This window comes from Alosa sapidissima, chromosome 8, assembly GCF_018492685.1.
Source record: "Alosa sapidissima isolate fAloSap1 chromosome 8, fAloSap1.pri, whole genome shotgun sequence".
In the NCBI taxonomy this organism is placed as follows: Eukaryota; Metazoa; Chordata; class Actinopteri; order Clupeiformes; family Clupeidae; genus Alosa; species Alosa sapidissima.
Genome location: NC_055964.1, coordinates 17,146,696 through 17,165,563, shown reverse-complemented (window position 1 = coordinate 17,165,563; position 18,868 = coordinate 17,146,696). Strand labels below are relative to the sequence as shown.

Here is an 18,868-nt window from a genome sequence, read left to right as displayed (position 1 = left end):
AACACACTCGCGTTCGGCAGTTCACTTTGTTCAACAAACACTATAACCCCCCCATAACACTATACACCATAACACTATGACCCCCCCCCATCAGTGAATCAGTTTATTATCAGTTGTTTGCTATGGTGGAGAGTGTTTTGTGTGTGTGAATATATGTGTTTGTGTGTGTGTGTTTGTGAGGAGGATAACATTGGCAGCTCCCACAGCCTCGGCCCCAGCAAACAGCATGGTGAGATTGTCCAGACGCTTCCTCTTAGGGTTGACATTATTAGCGAGGAGAGCGGCCCATTTCCACTTGACCCGCTGAGAGGGTTCGGTGCAGCACAAGGTCAAGATCTTTGCCCCTCCTCCACCCCCATCCACAGCTCCAACAACAGCTCCGGTGGCCCCTTGCCAGACGAGGGTTACCCCATGCGATTCTGGAGACAATTAGCTATGTGAATCAGCCTCTTTCTTTCTTCTCTCTCTTTCTCTCTCTCTCTCTCTCTCTCTCTCTCTCACAAGGGGCCTTTGGACCTAAACAACCCCCACCCTGCCCATCTGGCTCTGGGCTATAGTCTATTACTGCCACCAAGTGGTGCAACTTGCACGACCCCACCCTTAGGGGACATTAATGTTTGAGTTATTTCACCGTCATCTGTTCACGAAGACAGAACCAAAGGACCACGAAGGAGTCATATTCTGAACTCCTTGGAACATGCATCTACATGCGCTGTGAGCTCTGTTCTCAGGAGTTTCTTGGCTTTGTTGGTGCAAAGTTCCCTCAAATAGATTGTTTTCTAGACACAAAGAGAGATAGAGAGAGAGAGAAGGAGAAAGATAGAGAGAGACAGAGAGAAAGAGAGAGAGTCTCCTCTGTAGGATGCACTGATTAATCCCAAGTAAGCTCATTAGTGTACCATTATCCTTATTAACACAATGGGGTTTATCCATCTTAAGTCGAGAGATCATTATTTTGCCCGTCACAGCAAAGCCAGTTGTGTCCCATCTGGTTTTACACATAATAGAAGAAGAATATACAATACAAGAATATTTTCAGAGACATTTTCATTCAGTCTCATATTTCTTACATCCTTTGGAAAGTGGCTTTGCATAGTTTTAGGCCTTTTATAGTAGTTTAGTAGTACTGTAGTTTATACATTATCCCCACATTTATTTTGATTACAGGTCATATGTAGGAAAGATGAACACACCTGTTGTTCTCACTAACCACCCAGTTTTTCCCTGTAGTTTTATGCACCTGGTTGAAAAGTGTGCAGGAAACAGTGGCAAATACATTGTTAGAATACATTGGTTAGCAAGCTACCTAACCATCAGTGAAACTCATCTACTGTTGCTGTTTGCAAGGCAATTATTCATTTTAGCCTGCTACTTTAGATAAGGACTTCAGTGCCTACTAAAAGTGGACCATGTTTGCATGCAAAATCCTTGCATTAAGTCTGGAAACGTCAATAAACATAGTTGAACTGTCTGTCCCTCTCAGGTTGTTTTCTACAAATGCAGGACACGGCAATCTTGCTGTTACAGAAGAAATCTTGAAGGTAGCATTTGTAACAATCGAGAAGCACTGCAGAGCACCTTGAAGTAGAACATAGTTGCTGTAAGAGCCAGCTGAAGAACCATCAAGGTTTATGAGTCACCAAGTCCTCAAGTGCAGACGAGTCCAATTTAATGCCAAGCTTTATTTCTAACTCTGTTGGAGCTTCCTCCTGAATCACGGGATGATGTTCTGAATGCATTTCCATGCCGCTCTCATTTCATTCTGCTCAATGACATTAGGAGCATGACCATAGCATCAATTATGAATGCTGTCGGAGGGCTTCAGAGCCCTGCCCTTGAAAGCACCACTGTTCTCAGTACAGCATGAGCAGTGACGTGAGGATCAGAGCAGCTGCTGGAGAATTATTGGCCATAGCAGATGTTAGCATGGTTCTGCTTTAGCTGCCATGTATCCGGGACATTTGCTGTTTCATGTAGGATATTATTTTAGGAACGGGTTTGGTGGTCTACAAAGGATGGCTTTCAGGTGCAAGTAGTCTGTGGCATCACATTTGTCCCCACTGTGACAGACTTAAAGATAGCATTGCCCCAAACTAGCAGCAACACTGACAGCAAAGCCATTGTGTTCAGTTTAATCAACCATGATTTGTTCCTTAAAGTTGCCTCTTTGATACAAAACAAGGTCAATTAGAACAGACTGTCTCAGCTGTCTGCTGCTGTATAGTCTTTGAATATACAAATCACATACACACACACACACACACACACACACACACACACACACACACACACACACACAGATGTGCACTCATGCACACACTCAATTAATTTCAACTTCAGAAAGGCACAAAAAGTCTACAAACTTTTTTTTTTTAAATACAAGATCATACACAGACATGCTTGGAGTGATGCTCTAACCTCGGTGTTTTGTGCAGCATGAGATAACGTCCTGAAACTTTTTCCTCCAAGGGCAAGACGAGTCCTCAGACATCAGAGGAGAGCGGTGCTAAGTGAAGATGATTCATTGCATGTGCTACATCTGCCTCCGATTTAAAACGCCTTCACCTTTCTCTCATTGCCTGCAGCCTGCCCTGGTCCTCGTCTCTCCCCCTCCCCCACCCCCACCCTCTCTTCTTGCCCCTCCACCCTCCATCACTTGATCAGTCTCCCATACCTAAGAACGCTAGCACAGTGTGCCCTCCGAGACCGCGTGTGTGAGCACAACACATCAGTCATCCAGTTCAGAGGTGCTGTTAGTACCGAGGTCAGAAGACCTTCTGGGAGCCTGCCATCGCCAAGAACACCTTCACTTTTTACCGTCCTGGAGTGTAAATTAAGAATATGAAAGCCTCTTTCTTGGCACCTCCAGCTTCTCTATATAATAATTTCTGATTTAATTAAAGAACATCACATTTCTCAGGTTACCTGTAAAGTCGAGGTGTCATTGTCATCAGGTGTCATTTTTATGGTGTGAATGGCACATTTCTGAGAGAGAGAGAGAGGGAGTGGGAGAAAAATAGTTCTTTATATAAGTGATAATAAGCCATCTATTTCCAGGCAGTGAAATTGACCTGATGGACTTCCATTTCTTCAGACCTGAGATATAATGTATTTCAAATGGCTGGCTGTCTGTCTCCACGCCATGTGGGTATCCCCCAGTGAGCAGTTGATCTCTGGCCAGAGTTGATCCATCACTGCCATCGGGTCATTGGCATCCATATGGATCTCCTCACTCAGCCCCTCCACTTGAAAATGCCATTTGGGTGAGAGTCCGATGGGATTTCAATCTCTAGCGCAGCATGGATGCATTTTCACATCAGCAGTCGGCTCAAATGGTCGCGGTGGCAGCAGCCTCAAATGGCCTGCCAGGAAGCTGGCGTAAAGAGCCTAAGAGGTGTCGTGTTGTGTACGGCACTCAAGCCTGTTTTCTTTGGTGCAAGGATTTTTACACGGAATAGACGGTGCATTCAACAAGGGTGCAAATGCCTCAATCTCAATTTGTGTGGAAGAAAGTGGTCCAAAAATAAATAAATCTCACACCAGAAATCATTTCAATTATAATGTAACAAACACTTCAATCATCATCCATCCGGATCCATCCACACTTTACTGGAACAGATGATTGCGCACACTAATAGCCGATAGAGGATGGGTTTTTTTGTGTGTCAATGTTCTTCTCCACACATATGTGGTCTGTTCTGCCGTCCCCTGTGTCTAAATCTCTCCTTGGGCTGGAGAGGTGAAACCACAGTCTGCCATGTGCAGTAAACATGCCCAACTCTTCCGGGGATATACATCACTAATGGTCTCTGAAGCATTAGCCTCTGTCCATCTGTTGGTGTCAGTGCTATATACTCGCCGAAGTGTTTTTCTTTGTTTTGAATTTGAAGCTGGAGCTTTGACTAGCAAAACAGCCCCAACCATGCATGCCGGGGTTTGAACAAACCACATTAGAAAAGAAAGAGGGTGATATTTGAATGTTGCTCATTATAATTCAGAAGAATTTGCAAAACACGTTGCTACTTTTTTCAACGCTTATAGCAAGCGCAGAAATCAACGTGTCCAAGCCTTGAAAAGGAAGTGAGGAGATTTGCTGTGTAAATTTCAGATGTTGACTTGAGTAATGAAGAAAGCAGATAAAAATCCCAGGGATTGCTCACGCCATTGTTCTAATAATCTCGGCCGCCTTTTGACACGGCTGCCCTAATTGTTGTTATTAGCATGAAGAAGTGCACCCTGGGAAGCTGGGTGGCCTCTGTGGTTGTCGATGCAGGACAGAGACGGCTTTAATTACCCTCTCTGACAGGTGAGGGGGTGGGCGCTGGGGTCCGGAGACTCGGAGACAGGTGGCGAGGGAAGGGCTCGTGTTTTAGGAGCAGGTGTCCTCCAACCCCCTTTGCCCCTTATGAGACATATGGCAGGGGGTGACAAGAGAAGACCAGGACGAGGAAAAGCCATGGGGACCCACTGATCCTGCCTGGTTCATCTGTTACAGTCAGAGCCTAAGAGACAGGGATCTCTACTGGGGGGACTGTGTGTGTGTGTGTGTGTGTGTGTGTGTGTGTGTGTGTGTGTGTGTGTGTGTGTGTGTGTGTGTGTGTGTGTGTGTGTGTGTGTGTGTGTATACTGGTGAAGTAGGCCAAGAGGCAGCTGAGGTTTAAAGTCTAAAAAAAAGTGTACAGTGCAGAGGACACATGTGCTGTTTGCATCAGCCTGACACCAATATACACATCCCCAAGGTCTGATCATGTGTCTGTGGCCTCATTAGGTGTCTTTCTGTGGAAATGGGATCCTGTGTAGTGGTTTCCTATAGTAGTGTTTTTGTAAAGCAAATACATATACCTGGGCAGTGTACAGCACAGGCATCCTGTTTTGAGTGTGTGGGATTTGCTTGCATTCATCTGATATCTAATTTAGTTCAATGCATGTGTGTGTGTGTGTGTGTGTGTGTGTGTGTGTGTGTGTGTGTGTCATCTCCTGAATAATATCTGTACTATGAATATTGGGTCAGCATATGTAGAGGAAAAAGGCATGAAAACACAACAAAAGAAGGCTCCATTTTATTCCCTTGGTAGATCCTGCTTTGCTTCATTCTTGGGGGAAATCCTCAGTCGGGCCACTCAAGAGGGAATTGAGAAATGGAGAAGGGTGAAGGGGTGATGGTGGATAGGGACCCGGGGTAGGATGGGGGGGGGGGGGGTTGCACTAGTAGTCAATGCAGGATGGGGAATGAAAAGGAGAAGGCGATGTCAAGGCCTAGGAAACAAAGCCAGGAGCCCCGGCACTGCACCTTCCCCTCCTCTCTCTCTCTCTCTCTCTCTCTCTCTCTCTCTCTCTCTCTCCTTTCTCTCTCCTCTCCTCTCCTCTCCTCTCCCTCGACTCCGAGCAGCTGCCACTTCTGAGCCGGGAGAAAATGATGGCAGATGAATCAATTTGGCCTGTGGCCCTAAAGTGCACTCCTGCGCACCCCGGCCTGTGCCGGGGATAATGAGCCGGTAGATTGAGCCGGCGTGGCGCAGCACAGAGGTGCCCCCTCTGCCAGAGCCGCCACGGCCACCGCCCACCCCACCCCCCTCTCTCTGCCCTCCACCCTCCCCCACGCTCTCCCTCCCTCCCTCCCTCCCCAGGCGGCTGCCGCCTCTCACTGGGTTAATGGGGGTGAGGGTCCTCCTGCCCAGGACACTTTTTCCGAACAAATTAGAGGAAGGATCGGTGTCCTTACCACCCCCACCCCCCACCCCCCCAGCAACGTCCCGGCTCCGCTCTCTCGCCCCGCCCTGTGGCACACGCAAGACACTGAGGCCCCGGCGATGGCGGAGCGGAGCAGCCAGCCAGCCAGTGGGACGGAGAGGGCAGGACTCAGGGTAATGGGGACTGACACTCGGTGATTCTCAGCCACGGCCCCCGAGAGTACAGCTGACAGGTGAGAGGAGGCAGGGATGGAGGGATGAAGAGAGGGAGGGAGGGAGGGCAGGGGCAGGGAGGGAGGGCGGCTTGGGCGGGAGATTCGGGAAAGAAAGCCGACCTGTAATCATGGGCCGGGAGTTATAGACCCTCTGAGACGTGCTTCCCCCGGCCGCTCCGCGCCGCAGAGGTGAGGGGGGATCAAAAGAGCAGAACAACAAAGCATCACCCCGACAAAGCAGCCACCAGCTCCCCACCGGCAAGCCTGCGGATTGATCAACATGGGGGAGAGGAGATTTGGCCCAGTGTGAATGCATTCAGAGCCTCTCACCACAGCACCAACAGGAAAGCTGCCGATTTCTTTTTTTCCCCCTACTTCCTCTCATCCTCCTCCTTTTTTGTCTCTCTCCCTCCCTCCCTGTCTCTCTCTGTCCCACTCTCTCTCTCTCTCTTCGCTCTCCCCCTCCCTCATCCGTGATTGCGGTTGTGAGGGGGGTTTACAAACCCCACAGCTCTGTGTAAATGAGCAGACCCAAGTCAGCACTCAACTTGGGGGAAATTAAGAAGCTAGAGGGCCCTTTGAAGATAATTAAAGAGCACGGCGAGAGGCCTCGGGAGAGCGTCCGCAGACACGTTCAATACCGAGACTAATGGAGCTCATTTCCAGTGCATTATTCATGTAAAACATAGACATTACTTGCGTATTTATATTTCTGCCGCTTTTTTTTTTTCCCAAACGAGGCCCCCACTGTCGGCCGACGCTTGAACTCGACCTGTTTAACCTTGCCCCCCACCGCTGCTGTGCTCTTGCCACCGCCGCGGTAAACAAATTAATCCACAGGACAAAGGAGCGCGTTCTCGGGGCCTCCGAGAACAATGCCTTCCGGAGCACCCAGAGAGCGTTTCAAAGACTTTTTCCGTGATCCTCGAAGTCGAAGAGGGAACAATGTTGACCTTGATCTCTGTCACCACACACCGGATAAGCCCCCCCCCCCCCCTCTCGTAAAGCACCTCAGAGCTCTCGACTGCCTGGTAGGTAATGTGTTTCACTGCTCCCCAGTATTGACGGGAACAAGCTGAGGAGAGAGACAGGGAGAGAGAGAGACAGGGAGAGAGAGAGACAGGGAGAGACAGAGAGAGATAGGGATCGAAACAGGGCCCAATTAACACTCCCCCTCACACTTATCTGCTGTCTTAATCACAGAGTGTCTGGCATGTTAATGTCTGGTAAAGTGAGTGTAATCTCCTGTGCCTCCAGTTAATTTTTCACATTCTTCAGAAACAATAGCATGGAAACGCGTCTAAGAGAGCACGTAATTAAACTTGACGGTTAATTAGACATTTGCCTCTGATCAATGAGCGGCCTGATTGGGGAGCCGCTTCCGAGAGGAGCAGAAGGCGGGAAAAAGAGGAGGGTGATGGTGGTGGGGGGAGGGGTGGATGCAAATGCTTATTTTTAATTTATCAGCCCTGTTGCTAAATAAACAAAAACAATCAGTGGTGGGTTCCTGTTACTCTCATGATTCAATCACTCGAGCCTTTCCTTTTTTGTGTGTTTCTGCTGTGGCCGTGGAAGGCACCAACCACGCCTCATACCGACTTCCCAGACAGAGAAACTGATTAGCTTGTCAGTCTGTCAGAGGGAGTTGGGAGAAAGTCTTCAGACTACACTGCAGTCAGCCATGATTTGTGCCACCTGCAGCTATTTCTGCGTCTGCCAGGTTGTGTGACAGTTTTATTTTTTTCCATTTATCTTTTTTTTTTTAGCTTTTCCCAGTTGTGTCTTGGCAACTCTCACCACTGACCTCATCAGAGAGGTAATTTATCCATCCAATCAGCTGGCCTGTCCGGCGCTTTCCGGGGTAATTAAATGGGAATTGTGTCTGGTTTGGCTTGTTACCGAGCGGCAGAAGGACAGGCAAACACCCCTGCCTTTGGCGGCCAGGTGGCGGTGTGCAGGACCTGTCAGATTAGCTGATGACCCTTTTAATTCTACCTAGCCGGGGGCCATAATTGATATTTACCAGGAAAGGTTAATTGTAGCAGTGATCTGCTTAAATTGCAGTGGAGATCTAGAGACTGAGCGTGCCACCCTGGGAGCCACAAGGGACCCAGTCAATGGATTACGCCCCGCAGCCTTCCCCATCCTCCTCTTGGGGGGTAGGGATGGGGGTGGGGGGGGGGGGGGTACAATGTGCTGATAGGATGCTGCGCACCTGCAGCATGGTTATGTGCCAACCCTCCTTCTTCAACAACCGTGCACACACACAGACACACACACACAGACACACACACACACACACACACACACACACACCACAGCCATCATCACTTCTCGCTCTGTGAAATATGGGTTGCTGCCATGTTGCTCCTTTGGTGAGCCAAACCTCAGGTGTGTGAGCCCTTTAGGAGGAAGTGGGGGGAAAAGTGAGGATGAGTGGCTCTGGATGTGTGCTCAAAAACCAAAACACTTTCTGGTGTTGATAAGATGGATTGTCGCTGCGATTGTGTCATTATTTTTCGAATTTGTTTCTGTTGTCTTTGTGGCCCAATGCCCAGACCAAAGGTCGTGGGCAGGTGAACAGTTTTTCTAAAGGGAGAACTGTTTTGCATGTATTCAAATGGCAATAAGTGACCTACCCTAATCCACAACAAAGACCTGATACAGATCAGATGGAATGGCAACAAGATGTCCTCGGATATTTCTGCAATGCCGTCATAGTTATTGCACACTGAACTCAAGCTCCTCATGTTCTCTCCCCCTCCTCACAGTTCAAAGGGTTTCCAGGCCGACCAGGAAGGAACCTTGAGGAGGAGGCCATGCAGGAGCTGAGCAAGCCTCACCGGAGCAACTCCAGAGACAGACTCAGTGAGGTAAGCTCCCCTGAGCCCCGGGCCCAGGCCTCTCTCTCAGCACCTCACTCGAAAGGCGAAATGTCAGTAGCCATGATTCCGCAGGAGAGAGGAGGCCATCCGAGGAAGAGAAAAAAGTGATGTACGGTGACCTCGACCCAAAGCACCATCATCCTTCAAAATATGCTATTTATTAGCATTAAGCGCTAACCTTGCACTGGGAGGGAGAGCCTGGCTGAAAAGGAGCCGGGGTAGAGAGTGTTGGCATTCAGACGTGGCTTTTGCTTTTATGGTGGAAAGTGATGTTCCAGCAGGTGCGAGGCAGTCGCCTGACCCAACCGCACGGGGAGTTAAAGGCCTTTCCAATCATCGCTCCAATCCTGTCCATATGCTCGCTGACTGCCGAGATAAGTGGGCAGTGCTCGCAGAGGAGTGACTGAGGCCGACTGCTGGCACCAGGATAAAATAATGCAATTGGGATCAGGGGGGAAAGTAATGAGAATTTATGCAAAATCCCATGCGGCGCCTTTTAAATGAATGTAGAATATGCTTCCTAACTAATGCCTGTCAACCAGGCCTCCCAAACCAGCCCAAATTCAATCAGACGGTTCAGTCAGCTGGAGAGAGCGAGAGGGAAGGCACTGTCTCTGTGCTGCACTGATGGAGGGAAAAAATAATGGAAAAGAAAAGATTTTAATGAACATATTAAGTGCATTGTTTAAGCTATTCAGAATCCCGTGGAAAATGAAAGAAGTGAGGAAATAACCTCCTCCTATCTCTTCATGTCTTATTCTCTCTCTTCTCTTCACTGGTTCTCTCTCTCTCGCGCACTCTCTCTCTCGCTCTCTCTCTTTCTCGCTTTCGTCTCTCTCTGTCTCTTGCCATTCCTCATGAATTTGTGTAAAAGGCTGTTTTTTAATGAAAAAGTCAGGGGGAAAAGGCAGGCTTGGCAGATAAAAGGGAGATGCTGGCTGACAGCTCTGACAGGGAAATGCAACAGTGAAAGGGGGCTGGTAGGGGAGCTGTTGAAAATTGCATGCTGTAATCGCTGACGGTGTTAGATATGGCATGTCTCTCTAATCTCCTGCCAAATGAATGGCGTAAAAGAAAAAGCAGATCGCTGTGCCTGTGCGATCCATATCTATCCGTCTCTCTAAACTGGATATTGTCATTCTGCCGGCATCTCTCCACCCAAAAAAAAAGAAAAGAAAAAGATGTGTTGGCCAGTGCCACTAAACGTTTTCTGTAAACACCATCTCTCTGTTGTTTGCAGGCTCCATGAAAATCTTCTGTAACATTTTCCGCCATGATAATTCTCGCCAAAGCATACACAAAGATGCACAAAGAAACAAGAAACACTCTTATATCCACTTCAAAGTCTTTCAAGCTATCTAATGATGTTCTGGCGACGAACAAACTGGATTTATCTCACCCCGCGCCAAATGGAAATCGAGACAAACAAGAACCACGTTTTCCCCACTCCCGCAACAACAACGAATCGTGATATTTTACAGGCTTCCAAAATATGGCACACGGTCTTTATCTGTTTGCTTAGACAAGGTCAGTTTTGCCCTCTGGTTCAGCGGGGCTCCCGAGCCATGCGGTGGAGGGATTAGGGAAATTGGAGGGGAGTTTGCCGTGCATCTGTGTTCAGCAGTGCCGGGGAAAGATGGCGAGGCGGGCTGGGGCGGCTGCACAGTTGGAGGAGAGGATCAACACAGATGGGGTCTCACCAACCCAGCCCAACCCAAACCCCTATCTACTCCCTCCGCCGCAGCAGAAGCATGACCTACTGGATCTGGGCCCCTGTTTTGGGCTCCACACTTCATGCTCCGCAGAGCCTGATTGGCCCTGGTGTGGCTACCAGAGCCTCAGAAAACCAATAGCGTGGCCCCCGGGGGTGGGCCGAGCCCCACCCCACTTGTCACCAGGGATTTGAGGGGCCAAAGGAGGGTGGGCGTGGAAATGGGGAAAGGATTAAGGGGCGGATTTATCAACATTTCTGTCCTCCGGGGCTGTTTAGTTAACCCTAAAACTCTGCCAGTGTCATGAGCAAACCCCCACCGACTCCCCCCCAAGGACTCTTCCACTAGCCACCTCCCCCTACACCCCCGTCCCACCCCCTCTGCCCCCTCCCTCTCTGGGACAGCTTCTTGAACCCTTTTGAAGTCCTAAGCGCTGCAGAAATCCATTGAGAGCCATGTATAATGGCTTTTAAGAGAGAGTGTTTAGATGTATCCCAACCCTGTGGCTTATGAACCGCAGCTGCTTTAATGGATTCCCGCCCTCCCTCCCCTCCCCTTCCCTTCACGATTCAGCCACACTAAATCGAATGTATTGTCCCTCATTATCATTTAAATAAGCCGCCCTTTCTCTCCAAATGCCCCAAACTTGATTGAGCCCTGCATTGTAAGGCTAATTCCAAATAGTCTTGCCCTCCCAAGAGATGCGTACATGCATGCCCGCACGCATACACGCACACACATACACACACTCACACATGCTATGCATTCACTTTTGCCCCTTTTGGTGGGGGAGGGGGGGGGCACCATGGTTGTCCCCATTTGGTGCCTCTCTCCGCCACTCCTCCCCCATTCCGTCTGGAGAGAGGAGAGAGCGCCGAGACCTGGAATAGTCTTCCACTTCCCGCAGAGCTGCATTTCCGGTTTGCAGCGGGACACCTCTTTAATTGTCACCGTGGGGGCAGCCTGCAAATCAGAGCGAACAGAGCCACTGATGAGGGCTAAAGCGCCGCGCAGGTGTGGGAGGCTAGAAGGGGTGCACTGGGATTGAATTCGAGGCAAGGACAAAATTGGTCTAGCAGAAAAGTCCCCTCCTGAGACTGTGGTTGAAATTGCCAATCGAAAACGGAGAAGGGGGGGGGGGTAACGTAAGGGAGATGTGGAGATTGGTATTCTGACTGTGCCCGAAGTGACAGAAACCGCTCCACCACCGCTGCTACCGCCACTGCCATCACCACCCTTCCAAACCACCCACCACCCTCCTACCACCTCCACACACACCCACACCCACACTTCCCAAGTCGGCCCTCAGTCAGTGGAATGAACTGTGGAAGGACTTGTGTCCCGAGGCTTCATTCATCAAGGGTTTCCGAGGTGCCAGTCGAGTCACTTGCCTCCTCACAGCAAGAGTGGGAGGGGTAGCAGTGCCAGCCGCACTGAGGTGAAGCAACTCTCAGAATTACACACTGTGTTGAAGTGCACACCGAAGCTTCTTACTCCCTAAATTATTCATTTCAGAATTTGGGATGAATGACAGTTATTCAAAGGCTAAAACTATTCTCAGAGATGGGGCTGAGGACTCACTTCAAACTCTTCCAAGCACCCTTAGATGTTTACTCTATTCACCAAGTGAATCGTTCATTATTTAGAAGGTGTGAGAGTTTGACATCTTACGGTGATGCAACGGCATGGCAAATTGAGAGAAAAAGTGGTTGTTCTTTGTGAGAGCTTCAAGAAAGTCCTCTTGTTGCCAGTTAAAGAGATCAGGCAAGTAAAGAGATTAGAAGATTATTAAGTAATGAGAATTCGGTGCAGAAATAACTTGATACTTAACTATTTTCTGGACAGGATGTTAAGTCATACAGGTGAAATGGCTCACCTTGGCTCTTAATGGCCAATTTTATCCTAGAGTCGTTCCATTACCAGAAAAAATGGGTTTGATCAAGTTAATCTAACCACACAGTTGATTATTCACCCACATTATTGCTGGGGGGTACTGTCTTCTAAAGGAAACAACATGAAACTTAGTATTTTGCCTTATATGTTTGGTAATAACTAAGAGATATGCAACTGTTTGGAAGTGGTGTTATTTAAAAAGCCACTGACTTCAACCTGAAACCTGTCCAAGTCCCCAACAGGTTGAGGTCCACAGCAAACGACTGAACAAAAAGCACTAGATTACTCCCACAGATAGGAGTCGTTCCGACCAATAGATTGCCAACCACAGCAGATCGTGTTCCATCATTTTCTCCCCACCGCAACGGAGCGCTCTGCATTTATGATCTGACACGTTTCGGCCCGCGTGCGGTGAGCGCACAGGACCGCGCGAGTGAATGGGATCACGGCTGGCCGTGCGCGGGGAGGGAAAAGGTTAATGCGCATATTGATATTAAAGTGCTGCGGCTTCATCATGTCTCTGTCAGTCCTTAAAGGTCACCGCTGTTCTCTCTCTCTCTCTCTCTCTCTCTCTCTCTCTCTCTCTCTCTGCCCCCACAGAGCTCGACTCACTCGCTGTCAGGGCGCGGCTACTCGGTAAGTGACATTTTCATGCTTCATGGCTTTATGGCAGAATTACAATCTCCACGGCCACTTTTATGGGCCCACAGGTAGACATTTTAATTATGTTAAATAGAGTAATGGAGAAATCATGATATTAGGGACATCACTCTTGGATGACTGACTGATTAAATTGTACAAAGGTGTCCCACTGCACCTTAAGTAAATGGCCCCCATCTTCTCACTTTTTTTTTATTTACAGCAATCTCATTCCGCACTCAGGCAGTTAAAGTGTCTTATGTCTCTGTCTTGCACCGCTGGCTGCTGCCACGACTGTAGCCCTTTTTATGCCGTCTTCCCAGAGCACTCTCCTAATTCCTCAGAAGCCATCTCCGCTGAGATGGTCTCCCTGGTGCATTGATTCTTCCAGACACACTCTCTCTCTCTCTGTCTCCCTCTCTCTCTCTCTCTCTCTCTCTCTCTCTCTCTCTTTCTCTCTCTCTAATTATGCACTTTGTAAAATGTCTGCTGTTGCTGGGAGATGCACACGGGCCTAATATCACCTGTGGTGGCGCCTTGTGTTGCGTATTCCCATGTGTGACTGCGAGGAGGCGAGAAAGTAGTATAGTCTTTTCATCCTAGCAGCAATTCCTAGCAAGGTGTCACTCGTGGGCTATTTATATTACTTGAAAGTTGTCGTTGGCAGGCACTCATAAATATGCGTCTGTGTCACAAAGCTGTCATCCTGACACACCCTGACTTGTGCACAGGAAGAATGTGATGCTTGTTGCCAAGGTTTATGGCAGCATGGCGGTAACGTTGCGCAAAAGTGATTAAATTCCAGATTATTTCGGCGATTGTGGTGCGTGATATAAGGGTTTGATTGATACTATTACAATCGCCTTTTGTACAGAAATGGGCGTTTAAAAAAGATAAGAAAAGGTTGGTGCAATCCGAGTCTCTTCTTTTTTATAGCGTTTTATGTTCAGGACAATAGTCTTCACTATAACCCCAGCGTTAATAAATGAACTGTATTATCTGATGTGAGTTGACAATGCTTATCAGCGGATGACAGCTGTATAAAGAGTATTTTTGAACATTCACACACACGGTGCTTGAGATAAGGCACATTCTCTTTTTTTTGTCTGCATGAAATGGTGTGTCACATTCTCAGTCCTCACAGTTACACACTGTGAAGGAAGAAACAAACCGCAAAAAGTGACCTCTCACAAGCCTCTGTGGACCCTCTGGCATTAGCTGTCAGATCAGACTTGGGAAGGTGGGGGTGAGACCCTCCCCCCCCTCCCCTCTCTTTCTCCCTCCCTCCTTTTCTACCTCCCTTTCTCATCTTCCTCATCTTCTTGACACAGAGAGAGAGTGAAAGAGAAAGAGACCCAGAGAGAGGGAAAAAAAAATGAAAAGAGGGAAGAGGGAAAAAAAATTGGCCGGCGGTTGTGAGGATGTCGGGGTGGAGAGCAGGAAGTGTCACATTGTCAAGCCTCCTGCCTGCCTATCTGGTGGCGTTATCTGTGGTGCCCTCATGGGCCGTCTCGGGTCCTGCCCGCCCGCGAGCTGCTCACGCTAGGCTGTGTACGCTATGCTGCGCCTTATCTGCAGGTGCCCAGGGCTCTGCCACGGACCCTCGGGGGCCTCTCAGGGACCCGGCCAGCGAGAGCCACAGCGGGGAACAGGGCCCTGGCAGGAGGAAAGGGAGGAGGCGCGGGGTGAGAAGGGAGAGAGAGAGAGAGAGAGGGAGAGAGAGAGAGAGAGGCAGAGGGAGGGAGAAGAGAGAGGGAGATGAACTATGAGGATGGCAGGAACAGGGTTATCTGATGGCCAGCCTAGGGTCCCAATCGGCGTAGCCTGCCCCCGTTTCACAGAAAAACATTAGCCTGGGAGCTTTTATCTGTCACCAGGCACCAGGAGGCAAAAAAATAACAAATATCTCCCGACAGTTTGTTTTCCTCTCCTATAGGTGATAATGTTTCTGTTGCTTTTGCCCACCATATGTCTATGTTGCCTGCCAGGGCTCTGGTATTTGTGAAGTTGGGGGCAACACCTACATTCAGATGTAAGGAAAAGAAGAGTGAGGCCTGGCAATTTCAGATAGGGACACAGAGGAGTAAAATAAAACCTTCCAGAACTATCTTGGGTATTTTAACAGATAACTACCAGTCATGATTTATCGGCCAGGCCTCGGGTGTTTATTTAACACATTATTCATCACTACAGTGGGTTGAACACGGAGAAAGTGGCTCCAGCTCAGGATTCTGAAAGGTTGCTGAAGTCAGCTTTAGCGGTTTATGTGTTGATGTTTATTGTATGAAAATTTAGCCTTAAGATTGTTAATAGTGAATGGTAAGTTGTAGAAGAACTGAAGAGTGGTGCCTCTACTTGAAGGTAAGTGTGTTTGGTCTGTCTCTCTGTCTCTGTCTCATCTGTCTTGACAAAATGAAATAGCCCAGTTGTATAAATGTATGCTGCTTTCAGGTTTAGTCGTTTAGACAAAGGCAACATATTTCTTCATTCATTCTCCCAAAGACAAAGCATGTGACTTGATTTTCTAAAAACACAGCCACTGCTGACTCAACATGAAATATATGGCATAGCCTCGCCTCGAAGATGCTGTAGTGGCGTGGCTGTTTATTGGCTCACGCTGCCCATCGTCGGTGCTCCATCCGACGGCTTTATTATGATGTCACCCGGGCCGCGGAGACGGTATCACGCACATTTCCTGAGTCGCTACCTGCTTGTTTTTATTGTGGAGATGGGCTCTGAGGAGGATGATTTATCTTGCTTCCCCAGGCCCCCCAGATAAAAGCAGCACTCCTCTGTACCGCACCTCGCCGGAGGCTGAAATAGATGGCCAAGTGTCAGAATATCTCAGCTGCCATATCTAGGCGGCCAATCTCCTGTGCAGGGACCACAAAGCATGGAGGGCAAGACAGATTGCACAAATGGAAAAATAGTCTGGTGTCTTGCTTTGTATATATATATACACTGCTCAAAATAAATTAGGGAACACTTTTTCATAGGAGTATAGCATAAAGTCTATCAAACGTGTAAGCTATTGGTATGGCCAGTTACATAACAGAGGTGGTTGTGAATCAGTTTCACCTGCTTTGGTGTCATCAAAGTTAACAACAGGTGCACTAGAGGGGCAACAATGAGAAGACCCCCAAAACAGACTCGTCCGTACGAACTACTGAGTACCATTTTGAGTTGCTGCAATGAAATTTAGGCAAAATGGACGAGCCTGTGGCATCATTTTTTTTTACTTTTTTCAATGATTTTCGTGGGGGTCTTTGAATTCAGCCATCTGTAGGTTGATCATTTTCATTACCAAAAAATAATGTGGCATCCTTTACCCAGTACACATTACCCAGTGCATATCAGTATAGATATCCAGCATGAGTTTTTTCCCATTGAGATCTGATGTGTTTTCAAAGTGTTCCTTTAATTTTTTTGAGCAGTGTATATATATATATATATATATATACACATATATATATTCGTAACCCTGTAGTCAAAATCATTAAGGTTCAAGCCTTTGTTTATATTTCTCTTTAGGATATATTGGAGCATGTACCTAAGTGATCAGCGTGTGTGTGTGTGTGTGTGTGTGTGTGTGTGTGTGTGTGTGTGTGTGTGTGTGTGTGTGTGTGGGTTTTGAGAAGGTTTGTTGCATTATTTTATGCTTAAGTGGAAACCTGAAGCGTGTGTTTGGGTTCACCCAGAGCGCTACGAGACAGCTGCTCCTCTTTCTCTTGTTTTGCTCCCCTGCACACACCCGTTTCTCATTACCGTGCTTTGGCATATGTACATGCGTTTCACGCTAGGTTAATCCACAATTAAGCACAACATTTACTAAGCGATTTGTTCGAAAAGAAACAAAATGGACAGAACTTGTTTAATTGATTTGGCACTCACAACCTTTGTCTTTGGTCCAAATTGATGTTTTCCTGGAAGTTGTCTTTCCTGGAAGTTTTGTAATGGAGGTCCTTATCGGTCGAGAGGATTATGTCATAAGATTGCAGGAGTGCACTGTAAAAGCTCCGGCTGTTTTAACAAAGTAGCACTGATTTCTTTGATTACATTTGAAATGAATGCATCCTTGTTTACTCAAAGTCCCTCACATGGCCTGAGTTGTAGGTTTTTTGTTTGAGCATGGAAAAGGTTGTTTAGTCACAGCTTGTGTAGAGAAATACCCTGTGGCCTTTGGATCCGTGAGCAGAGCACAGCCTTTGTCCTGCAACCACAGCAATTCAATCCCAACCTCTTCTCAGCTCGTATTGACTTTCACCATATCCTCTTGCATCCCCTCCATAATCCCATCCAGTGACCCCCCCCCCCCCCAAAGTCCAGTGCCTTTATGGGCCTCGCAGGTGTCCGAATAACATGGGCCTCTGCACACAGTGAAAATTAGTAAAAGAAACCAATAGCCCAGCAGGACGGGGCTAAAGCACTGACATTGTCCGCCTTTCCTGTGGGGCTGTGTCTGTCAGAGCTTGCGCCATGAGGGCTGTCCGGGGTTGAAAAACCTATTTGTTTATCCCCGTGTGCGGGCCCGCTTCAGAGCAGAGGCCCTGCTGCTGTGCGCTCGCTCGGGGACCTGGGCTGTTGCCGCTAGCAACAGATAAAAATTGCTGTTAACCACAGCAGGGTCCACAACACATCAATCACGCGGGCTCCCCCCGATAAAGGCTTTAGGCTTTTGGGGGCCCTTTTGAATGGCGGTTTGAAAAATCCTTTCCAGTGACTGCACAACCCAATGGTGGAGGCCAGATTCATTCAGGCAGTCAGGGGAAACTTCATTTTCACCTTGAACGGGTTCTTTTCATATATTTTTCTCTACCCCCCTTTCTCCTCCCTCCAATGGAGATGCATTGAAACCGCAGAGCACAAAGGGTATTATTGGAGAGGTCGTTTGAATAAAATGGCCACGTGATGACCCGGTCACAGAAAGTGCTAGAATGCCTCATTTGTTCCACATTTACTCTTAATTGCTTTTGCCACTTGGAGTTGCTCCTCAGGCCGACTGCTTTGCGTGTAGCGTTGCTGCTAGCCACCTGGAGAAGGGGCACTAAACATACCCAAGATTTATCGCCCCTCCACATTTCCAGCTTCTGTTTAATGCTCATTCAAAAGCTTTTATCAAATTTAGCAATAATGTTTTTTGCATTTAAACTCCATTGTGTAGAAGGATTTAGAGAATTATATTTTTGATTGTTATTCATGGGGTGATATAAAATAATGATACAATATTGAATCCAATAATTGGATGCAATATAGAGAGCACATTTGTGTTTTATAACACTTTTTATGTAAGAATCTTAAAGATGTAGAATCAAAGTACTTTGTTTATTTGATATATATTTCTTTTATTCAACCTGCCATAAGGAAAATACCTAATTCTTAATCGCTATAACATGTGTTTGTAGTTGGCCTCTCTACAAATGAACCAATATTTGAATCCTGTACTGTGATACATGTGCTATGGCACAATCAGGCCTCAATTACATGCTACTTCCATCTATAAAAGCTCTTAACGCAGCCTTGAATGCTTTAATGAGCACTGTAATGAATGCTCAGTGTGTTTGGCCATTCTCCTAGATATTACTGTGTCTTTTATGGTCCATTATAACATACAATTTGCATCAGCAAATTACAATGCTCAATATCATTATCCAACTAAGACCTGATCGTAAATTAACGCTCCAATTACAGGCGTCTGTCTATTGGGAGAGAGCGATCAGTGCCCGTCTCTTTGAGGAGAGGTGAGGGATGTCTCTTGGTTTGCCTGGATCCTCAGCGGAGGCATTTATTCAGATAATCGGACCGGCCTCCTTTCTGCTTCCTGCTCCAACCTTAAG

General features: G+C 47.6%; 1 protein-coding gene across 10 annotated transcripts in view; it reads left to right on the top strand.

Annotated features, from left to right (window-relative positions):
• fbrsl1 (fibrosin-like 1) overlaps positions 1 to 18,868 on the top strand; it is a 235,266-nt gene that overhangs the window by 79,556 nt on the left and 136,842 nt on the right. For 9 of the 10 annotated variants that reach the window (XM_042100135.1, XM_042100138.1, XM_042100139.1 and 6 more), the window contains exons 3-4: positions 8,677 to 8,778; positions 12,996 to 13,031. In XM_042100135.1, the coding sequence (XP_041956069.1) occupies positions 8,677 to 8,778; positions 12,996 to 13,031 (138 nt within the window). Of the gene's footprint in view, positions 1 to 8,676; positions 8,779 to 12,995; positions 13,032 to 15,335; positions 15,396 to 18,868 lie in introns of those variants that run through there. The other variant, XM_042100144.1, reaches the window with a different exon arrangement.